General features: G+C 46.7%; 1 protein-coding gene across 1 annotated transcript in view; it reads left to right on the top strand.

The window, feature by feature from the left end:
- atp6ap2 (ATPase H+ transporting accessory protein 2) overlaps nucleotides 1-17,263 on the top strand; it is a 67,985-nt gene that overhangs the window by 5,172 nt on the left and 45,550 nt on the right. The window contains exons 2-3 of the mRNA XM_072513880.1: nucleotides 2,341-2,468; nucleotides 13,358-13,486. Coding sequence (XP_072369981.1) covers nucleotides 2,341-2,468; nucleotides 13,358-13,486 — 257 coding nt within the window. The remainder of the gene's footprint in view (nucleotides 1-2,340; nucleotides 2,469-13,357; nucleotides 13,487-17,263) is intronic.

Raw genomic sequence — 17,263 nt, 5'->3', positions numbered from 1 at the left:
TTTTCCTCACATCACTTCTACTCCTTTTGCTCATTATTTTGAATCTATCTAGCCTTCATAGCGAGAGGATTTGAGTATAGGAGTTGGGATGCCTTGCTGCAGTTATACAGGGCCTTGGTGAAGCCATATCTTGAGTATTGTGTGCAGTTTTGGTCTCCTAGTTTCAGGAAGGACATTCTTGCTATTGAAGGTGTCCAGCGAAGGTTGACCAGACTAATTCCCAGGATGGCAGGACTGGTATATGAAGAAAGACTGAATCGACTAGGCTTGTACTCACTGGAGTTTTGGAGGAGAGGGGATCTCCTAGAAACATATAAAATCCTGATGGGACCGGACAGGCTAGATGCAGGAAGAATGTTACTGATGTTGGGGACATCCAGAACTAGGGGTCACAGTGTAAGAGTAAGGAGTAAGCCATTCAGGACTGAGATGAGGAAGAACTTTTTCTTTCAGAGTTGTGAACTTGTGGAATTCTCTACTACAGAAAGCTATTGGAGTCAGTTTGTTGGATATATTCAAGAGGGAGCTGGATGTGGCCCTTGCGGCTAAAGGGATCAAGGGGTATGGAGAGAAAGTGGGAGTGGGGTACTGAATTTGCATGATCAGCTATGATCGTATTGAATGATGGTGAAGGCTCGAAGGGCCGAATGGCCTACTGCACCTATTTTCTATGTTTCTATGTACTCTTGCAAAATCATTTTTCAATGTTTACCATGCCCACACCTTTCAGAATCTTGAATACCTCTATCGATTCTCCTCTCGGCTGCCTTTTCTCCAAGGAAAACAGATCCAACTTCTCCAATCTATCTTCTCAGCTACAATTGTTTATCATCCCTTCAGTGCAGAAGGAGTCCATTCAGCCCATTGAGTCTACACCGACCCTCGAAAAGAGCACTCTACCTACGTCCTCTCTCCGGCCTTATCCCTGTAACCCCACCTAACCTTATCCCTGGAATCATTCTTGTGAATCTCCTCTGTACTCTCTTCAATGCCTATTGAACTGGCAAGCTAAAGGAAAGAATAGCCATATGTATTGTGCAATTAATAATGTAACTGAAACTTGGCAGTGTCAAAATTTTAGCACTGCAATGTTTAGTTATTTTTACTGTTATAACTTTTCATCTTGTGAAGGGGCAGCACAGTGGCGCAGTGGACACAGCTGTCTTACGGTGCTGAGGACCCAGGTTTGATCCCGGCCCCGGGTCACATCCATGTGGAGTTTGCATGTTCTCCCCGTGTCTGCGTGGCTCTCGCCCCCACAACCCAAAAAGATGTGCAGGGTAGGCGGATTGGCCACGCTAAATTGCCCTTAATTGGAAAAGAAAATTGGGTATTCTAAATTTATTTTTAAAAACTTTTCATCTTGTGTTAAAATATATTAATTCACACTGGGGTTCTGATCCAGTGGTGCCTTTTGGTGCTTTCAGTATTTTTTTTTTCATGTGCAAGGTTGAAAGAAGAGTGCCAGCAGATGAAAACCATAAAGAAATTATAGCTGAGACTGGTTTGATCCTGACTTGCTATTTGTGCACACTTCACAAAAACAAGGAACAAGATCTGGCTTGCTTTTCATCCTCTCTCGCTCAAGGCAGTAATGTCAGCTATGGTTCCTCGGTTCTTATCCAGATTGAGATCAGACTTCTGCGATGCTGGGAATTGAAATTGCAGCATTCTGATCAATATTGAACTTTATTCATCAATAGCTTTGTTGTAAAAGCATAGTTTATGCTAAAGTAATATAGAATCGTAGAAAATATACAACACGTAGTTGACTACATAGCCTAATCCTACCATACTTTAGATGGCCACCTTACGCATCATCTTTGTCAAACATTCATTGTTTATATTGTTTAATTTGTACGCTTTTGGGATTATTTAGTATGCCTTTTGTAAAAAAGAACAGACTTGAGAACTTTCATGGAACTCATTAAATTATTTCCCTGGTCTCTTTCTCAACTTCCTCCCAGCCTTCCTAATCAATCCAATTAGTTATGCTTATACTGGAAGGTCATTTATGATTCATGATTAGTTGAATATTGCCCATTTTGTTTACCTAAATATTTAATGACGATTCCACATGGCCAAGTGTCATAAGTGTCTCCTACTTTGAGATTCTTCTCGTCCATTTTGATTCAACACATCGAGTTAACATTCCAGTACAGAACATAATTATTTGCACAGAATTCTTTGTATTAATGTAATGCTGTGCAAAATGTATACTTGTAATTTACAAGTCGACAGCTGATGTTGTGCTTATTACAGAACTATCTGTAAAAAAAACAAAATCAATGGAAAAAAATCAATGTTACAAACATCTAACAACCTATATCCATTTTAAAGGGGTCCTCAGTGACCGATTCAGCATATTGAAGGCCTCGCCATCTGTTCATTTCCGAGATGCAGGACCTTTGCCTGGGGGCCGCATTCCAGATGTTGTATCTTTGTCAATGGGCTTTTCGGTTGAGGAGGTAAGTAACATTGTATTTCTTTCCTGTACATTGATGCAGGGATGATTTATCTATGTAGAGATGTTGTATTGGAAAACTCTGGGATACTTTTGTGAACGACTTTTGAATTCTTTAACTGTGAACCTTATGTACGAGAGTGTCATATTCTGCGAAATATGCTTTATAGCTTCATCTGCAGTAACTTATTTGCCCAAACTTTATAGTAGAAATACTACTGATGATACTATCAGCGCTCGCTAAGTAAATAGGATAACAATTTCCAGAAACTGCACAAAGACAGTTAAACGCAGAAATCAGAAAGTTGCTGTCTTTTTTCTATTCCTTGAGTTTTTGCCATAATGGTATCTTGCCAAGAGGCTCTGCATTCAAGTGTATGGAGGGATATGCAGTTGCAGTATTTGGATGATAAATACCCAATAAATATGCCAGAGAAATTTGGGGCAATTCAATGCAAGTGAACATTTAAGGTGTGATGAGCCAAATGGTCTGTCTAGCACTGACCATGATGTTTGGAGTCTCAGTTCTTTGGATTTTAATTGTTGGAAGTTCTAAACCAAATATTGCTTTTAATTTGTTTCTCTCGTCTCCGAAACCCATCTTTCGTTCCCCCTCTTTATTTTGCTTTTTTAAATATGATTTGGCATTCAATTAACTATTCCAGCTTCAGGGTGGCACATGGCACAGTGGTTAGCACTGCTGCCTACGGCGCTGAGGACCCGGGTTCGAATCCTGGCCCTGGGTCACTGTCCATGTGGAGTTTGCACATTCTCTTCGTGTCTGCGTGGGTTTCACCCCCACAACCCAAAGATGTGCAGGTTAGGTCGATTGGCCATGCTAAATTGCCCCTTAATTGGAAAAGAAAATTGGGTACTCTAAATTTATTTTAAAAAACTGTTCCAGCTTCTCCAGTAACCAGGAGAATAGAGATTAAACATAGGATCCTATATAATCCTGAGCAAGATTCAAAAAATAGATGTTACTCATAAAATTTGTCAACGTACCTGATGTAACAGTTCAAATTTGACATTACATAAAATGCAATACAGTTTATGGCACTCTTGAGGTGCTTGCAATTGGATCCTGAATAAGATCTATTAACTCAGCGCACCCCAGGTATTGAGTTGTGACGTTCAATAACTGAACATCTCAACACCAACCGGGTGTGACATGTTAACAATAAGGGAAGCCTGAGTTGTACTTGTCAAAGTACAAAGTAAGTAGTACCTATTTACAATATAATCGCACCCATATAGGTTTGGACTGAGCCAGATCACGATTTTGCAACAAAGAACAAATAAAGAAATGTACAGCACAGGAACAGGCCCTTCGGCCCTCCAAGCCCGTGCCGACCATGCTGCCCGACTAAACTACAATCTTCTACACTTCCTGGGTCCGTATCCCTCTATTCCCATCCTATTCATGTATTTGTCAAGATGCCCCTTAAATGTCACTATCGTCCCTGCTTCCACCACCTCCTCCGGTAGCGAGTTCCAGGCACCCACTACCCTCTGCGTAAAAAAACTTGCCTCGTACATCTACTCTAAACCTTGCCCCTCTCATCTTAAACCTAAGCCCCCTAGTAATTGACCCCTCTACCCCGGGGAACAGCCTCTGACTATCCACTCTGTCTATGCCCCTCATAATTTTGTAGACCTCTATCAGGCCGCCCCTCAACCTCCTTCGTTCCAGTGAGAACAAACCGAGTTTATTCAACCGCTCCTCATAGCTAATGCCCTCCATACCAGGCAACATTCTGGTAAATCTCTTCTACACCCTCTCTAAAGCCTCCACATCCTTCTGGTAGTGTGGCGACCAGAATTGAACACTATACTCCAAGTGTGGCCTAACTAAGGTTCTATACAGCTGCAACATGACTTGCCAATTCTTATACTCAATGCCCCGGCCAATGAAGGCAAGCACGCCATATGCCTTCTTGACTACCTTCTCCACCTGTGTTGCCCCTTTCAGTGACTTGTGGACCTGTACTCCTAGATCTCTTTGACTTTCAATACTCTTGAGGGTTCTACCATTCACTGTATATTCCCTACCTGCATTAGACCTTCCAAAATGCATTACCTCACATTTGTCCGGATTAAACGCCATCTGCCATCTCTCCGCCCAAGTCTCCAAACAATCTAAATCCTGCTGTATCCTCTGACAGTCCTCATCGCTATCTGCAATTCCACCAACCTTTGTGTCGTCTGCAAACTTACTAATCAGACCAGTTACGTTTTCCTCCAAATCATTTATATATACTACAAACAGCAAAGGTCCCAGCACTGATCCCTGTGGAACACCACTGGTCACAGCCCTCCAATTAGAAAAGCATCCCTCCATTGCTACTCTCTGCCTTCTATGACCTAGCCAGTTCTGTATCCACCTTGCCAGCTCCCCCCTGATCCCGTGTGACTTCACCTTTTGTACTAGTCTACCATGAGGGATCTTGTCAAAGGCCTTACTGAAGTCCATGTAGACAACATCCACTGCCCTACCTGCATCAATCATCTTAGTGACCTCCTCGAAAAACTTTATCAAGTTAGTGAGACACGACCTCCCCTTCACAAAACCATGCTGCCTCTCACTAATACGTCCATTTGCTTCCAAATGGGAGTAGATCCTGTCTCGAAGAATTCGCTCCAGTAATTTCCCTACCACTGAAGTAAGGCTCACCGGCCTGTAGTTCCCTGGATTATCCTTGCTACCCTTCTTAAACAGAGGAACAACATTGGCTATTCTCCAGTCCTCCGGGACATCCCCTGAAGACAGTGAGGATCCAAAGATTTCTGTCAAGGCCTCAGCAATTTCCTCTCCAGCCTCCTTCAGTATTCTGGGGTAGATCCCATCAGGCCCTGGGGACTTATCTACCTTAATATTATTTAAGACACCCAACACCTCGTCTTTTTGGCTCTCAATGTGACCCAGGCTATCTACACAGCCTTCTCCAGACTCAACATCCACCAATTCCTTCTCTTTGGTGAATACTGATGCAAAGTATTCATTTAGTACCTCGCCCATTTCCTCTGGCTCCACACATAGATTCCCTTGCCTATCCTTCAGTGGGCCAACCCTTTCCCTGGCTACCCTCTTGCAACTATATAAATATTATGATAACCATACTGCAGATTCTTAAACACTGCTAAAGAGCTCCTAAAATTGAGCATGTAGACATGATGGATAAAATTATATTATAATAAAATCTTTATTGTCACAAGTAGGCTTACATTAACATTGCAATGAAGTTACTGTGAAAAGCCCCTAGTCGCCACATTCCAGCGCCTGCTCGGGTATACAGAGGGAGAATTCAGAATGTCCAATTCACTCCAGCCCTCCATAATGCTGAACTCCTTCCTCAGTCAAAATCCCCCCCCCCCCCCCACCCCCCCCCCACGCACACACACACACACACACAACCCAACCTCCGGCTGACAGCTGAATTTTTCCCAAAGAAGTCAATAAACGGCTGCCACCTCCGGGCAAACCCTAGCATCGATCGCCTCAGGGCGAATTTGATCTTCTCAAGCCGGAGAAACCCCGCCATGTCACTAACCCACACCCCCGACTTCAGGGATTCCAAGTCCCTCCATGATAACAGGATCCATCTTTGGTAGGGCGGCACAGTGGTTAGCATTGCTGCCTACGGCGCTGAGGACCCGGGTTCAAATCCTGGCCCCGGGTCACCGCCTGTGTGGAGTTTGCACATTCTCCCCGTGTCTGCGTGGATTTCACCCCCACAACCCAAAAAAGTGCTGGGTAGGTGGATATCCCACACTAAATTGCTCCTGAATGCAAGAGAGCGGCCTCTCTCGCCCCATAGACACCCAGGTCTTCTGACACACCAGAAATCGCCACCTCTGGACTTAGAACCACCTTTACCTTCAGTACCTCCGAAGTGATGTCAGCAAACACCTGCCAGAATCCCCCAAGCTTCGGACATGGTCAAAACATATGGACATGATTTGCAGGGCCACCCGCACATCGCCCACACCTTTCCTCCATCCCTTCAAATAATCTACTCATCCGGGCCACAGTCATATGTGCTTTGTGGACCACCTTAAATTGTATCAGGCTAAGCCTGGCGCACGACGAGGACGCATTGAATCGCCTCAGGGCGCCCTCCCATAACCCAGCCTCCAATGTCTTCCCACTTCCGCTTCACCTCCCGTATCGGGGCTCCCTCCCAATCCATGAGCTCTTCATAGAATTCCGATGCCTTCCCCTTCCACACTCCCGCTTTCGACACTACCCTATCCTGTAGCCCCTGGGTGGGAAGGTCGATACCTGCCTCCGCACAAAGTCCCTCACCTGCAAGTAGCGGAACCCATTCCCACCGGTCAGCTTAAACACTCCCTTCAGCTCTTCCAAGCATGGAAATCCCCATCTATAAACAAATCCCCAAACGCTCGACCCCCCCTGCCCGTTGCCACCCCCGAAACCCCCCATCCAGCCCACCCGGTGATTGCCACATATCGGTACCCACACCGACACCCCTTCCAGCCCCATGTGCTGCCACCATTGTCCCCACACCCTTACGGCCACCACCGCTACCGGGCTTGTGGATTACCAAGCCGGCGAGAACGGCAGAAGCGCCGTTAACAGTGCCCCTAAACTCATGTCCTCACATGAGGCTGCCTCCATCCGCTCCAACACCGACCCCTCCCCCAATACCCACATAATAATAATCTTTATTGTCACAGTAGGCTTACATTAACACTGCAATGAAGTTACTGTAAAAAGCCCCTAGACGCCACCTTCCGGCATCTGTTTGGGTACACGGAGGGAGAATTCAGAATGTCCAAATTACCTAACAGCACGCCTTTCAGGACTTGTGAGAAGAAATCGGAGCACCCGCAGGAAACCCACACAGACACGGGGATGTGAAGACTCCGCACAGGCAGTGACCCAAGCCGGGTATCGAACCTGGGACCCTGGTGCTGTGAAGCAACAGTGCTAACCACTGTGCAACTGCGCTGCCCAATTTAAAGTAACGACTGACTATCGCGATATTCGCTGCCCAGTAGTAACTTAAAGTTCGGGATAGCCAGTCCACCCCCCAATCTCCTGTGACCCCTCTCCAGCAGCGCCTTCTTCACCTGCGGGGCTTTACCTGCCACACAAACCCTGAGAACACCACTTTCACTTTACTGAAAAATGCCTTGGGAATGAAGATTGTGAGGCTTTGAAATACAAACAAGAACCTCTGGGATGACTGTCATCTTCACCCTGAACTCTCCCCACCAATGGCAACAGGAGCGCATCCCACCTCCTAAAGTTCCCCTCCATGTGCCCTACCAACTGAGCCAGATTCATCTTGCTCAGCTGCTCCCACACCCGTGCAATATGAATGCTCAAATATCGAAAACTCCCACAGTCTCTTCTCCTGTCCCCTCATCTGGATTGAAAAGACCTCGCTCTTCCCCATGTTCAATTTATAGCCCGAAAACCGGCCGAATCCCTCTAAGATCCCCCCAATACCACCCAACGGGTCCGAAATATACAATAACAAATCATCCGCGTAAAGCAAGACCCTTTGCTCCACCTCTCTCACTATCCCCTGCCAGTCCCTCAACGCTCTCGGCGCCATTGCCAACGGCTCTATAGCCAGGGCAAAGAGCAGTGGGAGGAGTGGACATCCCTGCCTCGTCCCCTGGTGCAGCCTAAAATAATCCAAGCTCACCTTGTCGTCCGCACACTCTCCACCGGTGCCTGGTACAGCAGCCTGCCCAAACCCAAACCTTCCCAGGACCTCCCAGAAATAGTCCCACTCCACCCGATTAAAGGCCTTCTCCGCGTCCATGGCGACCACCACCTCCACCTCTCGTTCCTCCGGGGGGGGGGGGGGGGGGGGGCCTCATTTATGACATTTAGCAACCTCCTGATATTAGCCGCCAGATGCTCCCCTTCACAAACCCCGTCTGGTCTTCCCCTATCACCCCAGGCATACAGTCCTCCATTTCCGAGGCCAAGACCTTGGCCAATAACTTGGCATCCACACTTAACGGTGAGATCGGCCTATATGACCTCCACTACTCCAGATCCTTATCCCGCTTCAAAATCAAGGAGATCGAGGCCTGCGACTGTGTCGGAGAGAGCACCACCCGCTCCCTCGCCTCATTAAATGCGCTCACCAACAAGGGCTACCCAACCGCTTTCCCTGTGGATAACAACCCGAAGTCCATCTGCAGCTTTAGCTGCTCCTTCAACAGCCACACCTCGGGGGCCTCTGAGTACCTCCTGTCTGCCTGCAGGATCTCCTCCACTAGCCTTTCCATCTCCACCCGCTCCACCTTCTCCCTATGTGACCGTATCAAGATAAACTCCCCTCTCACCACTGCCTTCAATGCTTCCCACAACATGGCCGCCAAAATCTCGCCTGTGTCGTATAGCTCCACATACCCCCGAATGGCCACCCTCACCCGCTCACAAACCTCCTCATCTGACAAAAGCCCCACATATTGTTTCCATTGCGGGCACTGGCCCCCTCCCTTATTCACCCGCAAATCCAGCCAACACTGAGCATGATCCGACACCACTATCGCTGAATATTCCATGTCGACCACCCCCGCCAACAACGTCCTATTCAGGACAAAAAAGTTGATTCGGGAGCACACCCTGTGCACATGCGAGAAGAATGGAAATTCCTTCACCGTTGGCCTACCAAACCTCCATGAATCCACACCTCCCATTTGCTCCATAAACCCCCTCAGCTCCTTAGATACTGCCGTCACCAGCACCACCGGCACCCCCTCCAATTTCGCAGTCACCTGGACATATCTCCCCCTGGAGTCAGCCACTACACTCCCCACTTCGAACGGCACCCGTTTGTTAATGAAAATTGCCACCCCCCTCATTTTAGAATGTAATCCTGAATGGAATACCTGCCTTACCCACCCTTTCCTCAACCTAGTCAGATCCACAACCTCCAGGTATGTACCCCCCCTGTTCAAACACTATCCCGGTGCAAACTTAACAACACCCACCCAACACAAAGAAAAGAGCAACTCACCGTCCCCCATCAAAATAACCCAAACAAACCCAAAGGAACAGAAAGAGAACATCTCCAAAGTTTAGTGCCCTCTACCTCCTGTCACTTCATTATCCCTGACAAATTTCATCGCCTCCTCAGGCGCCCCGTACAGCTCCCGACCCTTATAGGTCACCCATAGGCACGCCGGGTACAGCTTGCCAAATTGCACCCCCTTCTTAAAGAGGGCTGCTTTCACTTTTTGTTGAAGCCCACTCTCCTCTTGGCCAACTCCACATCTGGGTCCTGGTACGCATGCAGCTCGTTACCCTCCCTGCCTCATCTGCCTGGCCCACATCAGGATCTGCTGCTTGTCCAGGAACCGGTGCGGGTGCACCACCATCTCCCTCGGTGGCTCGTTCCCCTGCAGCTTCCTCATCAGCGCACTGTGTGCCCGGTCCACTTCCGGCATATCTCATAGCACTTGCGCCTTCCACACCTTCAGCCAAACCACCAATACGCAGGTTCTGCCTTCTCGATCTGTTCTCCTGTTCCTCAACAATCTTTGCTCTTAACGACTTGCGAAGGTGCCCCAGGAGCCCCACCTCCAATGCCACCACCTCTCAGTATTTACCCTGTCAAGTCCCCTCAGAAGCTTATGTTTCAATAAGATCATCTCTCATTCTTCTCAACTCAAATGCGTATAGGCCCAACCTGCTCAGCCTTTCCTCATAAAACAACCCTTCATAAAGGGATCAGGCTAGTGAACCTTCTCTGAACTGCATCCAGTGCAAATATATCGGCCGGGATTCTCTGAAACCCCGGCCATTTGTTGACGTCGGTGTCAAAACCGGCGCGAGCGATGCCGGTGTCAACGGGCCTCCAGGCCTAGGCATTCACCCCTTCCTAGGGGGCTAGTACGGCGCCGGAGTGCTGTGCGTTCGAAAGCCAGCGCGGGTCCACGCATGCACGCCACGGCCGGCGCAAGTCCGCGCATGCGCGTGGGTTGCCGCCTCCGCCCCAGCCCCTAGGCAATATGTTGGAGCCCTATAGGGGCCCAGCGGGGAGGAACATAGGCACCCCCCTGAAATTAGCCCGCCCGACGATCGGTAGGCCCCGATCGTGGGCCTTGCCACCGTGGAGGCTCCACCCCCCCCCCCCCCATGCCACCAGGGTGGGCCCCGCTGCCGGAACTCTTGAGGTCCCGCTGGGTGGGACCATACGTAACCTACGCCGGTGGGCACTTGGCCCGTCAAACGCTGAGAATTGCTGGGGAGGGGCCACTTTGAACGGCCCCTGACCGGTGTGGCGGCGACCACGCAGGCACGTTTGGCGCAGATTCTCCGGTGGCCGGAGAATTAGCAGCCCTGCGGCGTGGCGAGATTCTTGCGCCTCCTGCCGATTCTCCGACCCGGCGCGGGATCGGAGAATCCCGGCCATCGTTTCTTGACTAAGGCAACCAAAACTGTACAAAGTACTCCCATGTGTCTTCTCACTACTGCCCTGTACAGCTGTAGCAAGACGTACCGTACCTACTTTTATACTTCACCCCCTTGCAATAAAACTTCACATTTTATTTGCTTTCCTAATTACTTGCTGTATCTACATTTTCATGTACAAGGATACCCTGGTCCATCTTTGGTCCAGCATTCTGTAGTCTCTCTCCATTTAAATCATATTTTATTTTTTATTCTTCCTACTAAAGTGGACAACCTCGCATTTTCTAACATTATACACCATCTGCCAAATGTTTGCCCACTCATTTAACCTCTTTCCATCCCTTTGCAGACCCAACGTCCTCCAAGGTTTCTTTCCCATCTAGCTTTATTTTGTCAACAAATTTGGCTATAGTACACTCTGTCCCTTTTTCCAAGTCATTAATATGCATTGTAAATAGCTGAAGCCCCAACACTGATCCCCTTGGCATTCCATAAGTTCCAGTTTGCCAGCCTGAAAATGACCTGTTTATTCTGACTCTGTTTCCTTTTAGCTAGCCAATTCTCTCTCCATGCGCTTATCTTGTGAAGTAAACTTTAATGTTGCAACTACCATGCTCATTATATCCTCAAAGCTCCCACCCCCGACTTGCTACCAGCCTGGTAGTGTAATTGAATGGTTTTCTTTGGAAAATATTTTTATTAACACATTTATAATATTTTAATTATTTATTTTATAAATTTAGAGTACCCAATAATTTTTTTTCAATTAAGGGCAATTTAGCCTGGCCAGTCCACCTAGCCTGCACAACATTTGGGTTGTGGGGGTGAAACCCACTCAAAGACGAGGGGAGTGTGCAAACTACATACGGTCAGTGACCCAGAGCCGGGATCGAACCTGGGACCTCGGTGCGTGAGGCAGCAGTGCTAATGACTGCTCCACCGTGCTGCCCGAAGACATTTATAATTTTAACGATTTCAACCAGAAAGTAACAAAAGAACAAGATGAATAACATGCACCCCACCACCACCACCTTCACTGGCCGGAGAAACCCAGCCATGTCACTAACCCACACACCCGACTTCGGGGGCTCAGAGTCCCTCCATGCCAATAAAATCTGTATCCGGGCTACCAGGGAGGCCAAGGCCAAGACATCGGTCTTTCTCGCCCCCTGGGCTCCCGGGTCTTCTGACACACCAAACATCGCCACCTCTGGACTCAACCACCCTTACCTTCAGCACCTCCAATTTTACATCAGCAAACCCCTGCCAGAATCCCCTAAGCCTCAGACATGTCCAAAACATATGGACATGATTCGTAGGGCCGCTCGCACACCGCCCCCACCTATCCCCCACCCCCTCGAAGAACCTACTCATCCGGGCCACAGTCATGTGCGCCCTGTGGACCACCTTAAATTATACCAGGCTAAGTTTGGCACACAATGAGGATGCATTGACTCGCCTCGGGGTGTCCTCTCACAACCCAATCTCCAGCTCCCCATCCAGCTCTTCCTCCGACTTTCGCTTCACGTCCCCTATTGGGGCTCCCTCCAACTCCATAAGCTCCTTATAAATCTCCAATATTTTCCAATCCCCCACTCCCGTTTTTGACACTACCTTATACTGTAGCCCCTGGGGTGGCATGTGTGGGAAAGTCAAAACCTGTCTCTGCACAAAGTCCCTCACCTGTTGGTAACAGAACCCATTCCCACCGGGCAGCTCAAACCCCTCCAATTCCTCCAAACACTGGAAGCCCCCACAATAAACAAATCCCCACCCTCTGCGACCCTGAAACCTCCCCATCCAACCCCCTGGAGCAAACCAGCGGTTGCCACATATTGGTGCCCATACAGACGCCCCGCCCCCTCCAGCCCCATGTGCTGCCGCCACTGTCCTCACACCCTCAGGCTGGCACTACTACTGGGCTTGTGGACTACCTGGTCGGCAAGAACATCAGAGGTGCCGTTGAGTGGCCCCAAAATTGTGTCCCTACATGAGGCTGCCTCCACCCGCTCCCATACTGACCCCTCCCCCACTTCCTAACCATCGCTATGTTTGCCGCCCAGTAATAATTTAGAAAGTTCGAATGTTAAGAGGAGATGGTTAGATTCTTTTCTGTTGGAGATAGTCATTGCCTGTCACTTGTGTGGCACAAATGTTCCTTGCCACTTCTCAGGCCTAAATATTGTCCAGGTCTTGCTGCATATAAACACTGACTTCTTCAGTATCTGTACATTGTACAATCATCCATAATTATCCCCGTTCAGAACTTATGGTGGGAAGGTTATTATGAAACAGCTGAAGATGAATGGGACTGTGACACTACTGAGGTAGCGGTTCACATGTTAGCATCATTGCAAATGTAAATAACAAATCTATAGAAGAGTACGCAATCTACAAATGTGAAAGTTGTGTTATGCTTTTTTAGCTTGTAAATAGCAGAAACAACTGGTGCCAAATCTGTCTGAAGATTATGAAATTTGGTTTTCAAGGATCTTTTATGGCCTGGACTTGCTATTGGCAGCTTGTTTCGTCGACCACGTGCCAACTTTCTAGTGACTGTGAGGGGAGTAGAAGAACTGGTTTTTCCCAAGAGTGAAATTTCGTACATTGTTGAAAATGTGAGTAATTTTCCAGTTTTGCTTTGTCACTCTGGAGTTAAAGGTAGGTTCTTGCACTAAAGGTGATGTGGAAATTGATTTATTGTAATGTTGCATTTTGGAAGTATAATAAAACTTTTTAACCTAGATAGAAAACATTGACCTAATTTCAATTCATGACTTTTTATATAAGTGGTACAAATTATAACGGCGCGATCAGGCATTTGGGTGTTAAAACTCTTCAATTCTCTTCTCTTGAAATTACTGGGTTATTTCTACGATGGACTGATTTGAGAGCATTGCTGGCTTACCGTGTGATCCAAACTTGGTATTAAATGTACTTTAATTATGTATTCTCCACTGTGTTACTGCGGAAGGGACATATAATAACTGTGTATCCTACATTGGCTGGTACTGTTGATGGTGCCTGCTCCACATGACCTCAGTGCCCCTGGACTGGAAGAGTTGCCAGTCCAGTTGCTGATTGGTGTTCAGTGCTTTCTGCTCTACAACAGTATTTTCCAGGAAGAGCTTGCCAATACTCAGAAATTGAAACATTCATGCGAACTCAAACGCTTCACGACTAGTATTGAACTCCATTTTAAATGTCCAAACATCTTTATCTCCCAATTTTTCTGGCAGGATGTTTGAAATCTTTACTGTCAGTTAAGTATAAAATTTCATTTCTAAAATCTGTTTTTAATTTTGTTTTGCTAACTTGAACTCCTGTTCTGACTAGCCCAATTTATCTTGAGTAATATTCCAGAATGACCACATATATCTGTATATTTTGTTTACTATATCTGATTATACTAGTAAATAACCCCTTGTGGTGCTGCATAAGGGAAATTGGGGCAAAGTGTAATTTTAAAGTGAAGCTGAGTTAAAGAAGGGTAATTGCAGCATGACGTGCAGATGTAACTCGGTGCCTATTTTAAATCGTGCATTGTTTTTATATAACTGATTTTATAATAAAGAACTTTACATTACAAAAGCAGATGATCCAACACAGTTTTCAGTCTGGACTTATGAATGTTCTGTAGCATGAATTTTAATTCGACATTCAACTACATCAGTGCTAAATTTAAATATTTTGTGTGCAAGGAGTGTTTTCAAATTACAAACCAGGCTTGTCCAATCTTTCACTTGGGGGGGCCACATTTCCAATTTTTTTCACTCAAGGGGCTGATCAGTAAATTTCGGAAAGATGAGGTATGGCACCACTTTAAACCCAACTTTTAAAAAATATATTAGGAAAATAGTATTAAGAAAATAAATAAACAGTGTCATTGCAAAAGTTTAAGTTGTAAAAATATATAATTAATAAAAATGACCAGAGTGTGTGTATTTTTTCCTTTATTCTACCAGAGTGTTTTTGATTTCTTTCATGGTATGTGGGTATCACTGACGCTGCCAGCTTTGTTGCCCATCACTAATCACCATTGAACTGAGTGGCTTGCTGGGCCATTTCAGAGTGTCAGGCTCACTCACCCCCACACCCTCCCAGGCACCGTGCCGACTTGATCTGTCCTTACCTCTACAACTTCCATGTGATGCCTTATTGAGTTGGGGCCATTGTTTCCCACATAATGACCTCTGATGTGGGGAGGCCCATAGCATTACTTCACAGACTATAAATAAAGAAGAGAAGCAACATGCTCAAATCGAGTGCAAAGCACTGGGGATCATTCTTGGAATCCAGAAACTTCAAGTACCTGTCGATGGAAATTCGTGCTGCTGACCGATCATCCACCACTTAGCTCAGTATATTAACTCCACAAACGGGTATCCCTTCTTTAGCTGCAGGCAGGATGCAGTGATGGGCATTGATAAGGAATGCTCTCACATATAGCCTAAAATATCGAAAATCCACCTTGCATGGCAATGCAGATGGTCTTTTGAGGCTGCCTCAACGAGTCAGCCATAGGGACACTGCTCCTAACATTTGCACCCATGGAGAACAAATCTATCACTTCAGTTCAAATCACGAAGCCGCTCCAGTGGACCCAACATTATCCCAAGTCGTGGACCTTGTGATGTATGGCAAGTCTTCCCCGGACTTCCCAAGTCTCACCTGACCTTCATCCTTACTGAATGTTTATGTTGGGGCATTAAAGTTGTTATTTCACCAACACTGAGGAAACCATTGTTATACCAACTGTATTCAAGACGCTAGAATAGTTTGCATAAAAGAGATTGCCAGGAACTGCTTTGGTGGCCTAGACCAAGGCATTAATACCAAGGCAATATCTTGTTCTTCATGTCAGAGTGACAAACATGCCTCGAATGGCAGCCTCCATACATTGGATTGGCCAGCAAACCTTGGCAGCACAGTCACGTCGCTTTTGCTGATCCATTTGAAGGAACAATGTCTTGGTGGTGAATTTGTATTTGTATCACAAGTAGGCTTACATTAACACTGCAATGAAGTTACTGTGAAAATCCCCTAGTCGCCACACTCCGCCTCTTCGTGGACACGGGGAGAATGCAGAATGTCTAATTCCCCTAACAAGCACGTCTTTCAGGACTTGTGGGAAGAAACTGGAGCACCCGGAGTAAACCCACGCAGACATGGGGAGAACATGCAGACTCTGCACACAGTGACCCAAGTCAGGAATCAAACCCGGGTTCCAGGCACTGTGAAGCAACAATGCTAACCACTGTGCTACCGTGCCGCCCGTCATTTCAGATGGCCAAAAATTTCAGTGATGTCCTCTAATACTGCTGAGGGTACAATTCCAAGGTTAAGGGAAACGTTCAGTCGTTGAGGGTTACCAGAACAAATTGTGACAATGGAGCTCTATTTGCTTTGCAAGAATGTGAGAATTTTTTGAGTTGTAACGGAATTCATCACCTTTGTATCACACCGCCCATCCATAATAATAATCTTTATTTGTGTCACAAGTAAGCTTACATTAATACTGCAATAAAATTACTGTGAAAATCCCCTAGTCACCACATGGGGTTCGGGTACACGGAGGGAGAATTCAGAATGTCCAAATTACTTAACAGCACGTCTTTCGGGACTTGTGGGAGAAAACCGGAGCACCCGGAGGTAACTCTTGCAGACACTGGGAGAATGTGCAGACTCAACACACAGTGATCCAAGCCGGGAATTGAACCTGGGACCCTGGAGCTGTGAAGCAACACTGGTAACCACTGTGCTACCGTGATACCCATGAATGGATTAGCAGAGAAATTTCTTCAAACACTAAAACGTGCTTTAAGGTTGTCACAAGGATATTCCTCTATTCCAAAGCGTCCGGGCACAATTCTGCTGACTTATTGAAACACGCCACATGCTATGAGTAAAGCACATCCAGCATTCCTACAGCCGGGACAGCAATAGCATATTTGCTTTCATCTGCTGAAACCAAGGAAAACCTGACCAATTGTGCATGACCAAGCAGAGAGAAGAGCACTAAGATCAAAATCAAGAATTTTCATGGGGCAGATTGGCGCATGGGGGAAGAGCAGCGATGCCAGTATCTGCCTTACTCTAGTCTTGGGTTTCTCACCCAGACCTCTTGAAGCAAAACACTTTCCCTACACTTACACTCAAACACAAACACAGCTGCAGAAGCATAATTATGAGCCAAAACCTCAGTTTGGAATTTTCCCAATTTGACTAGCATTTCGAAAACTGGCTTTGGGGGCCGCCGATTCGACAAGTCTGCGTTAAAATGTGTACTGTGCTAAATTTGGTATCCGCAATAATGGTGTGTCACGTCATGTTAATTAACATCCAAAGTGTGATCATAAGGAATTTCTAATCATGTATACAAATAAGGTAGTTTT

Source organism: Scyliorhinus torazame, chromosome 8 (assembly GCF_047496885.1).
Source record: "Scyliorhinus torazame isolate Kashiwa2021f chromosome 8, sScyTor2.1, whole genome shotgun sequence".
Classification (NCBI taxonomy): Eukaryota; Metazoa; Chordata; class Chondrichthyes; order Carcharhiniformes; family Scyliorhinidae; genus Scyliorhinus; species Scyliorhinus torazame.
The sequence above is the reverse complement of the archived record's forward strand: the minus strand, read 5'-3'. Positions and strand labels throughout refer to the sequence as shown.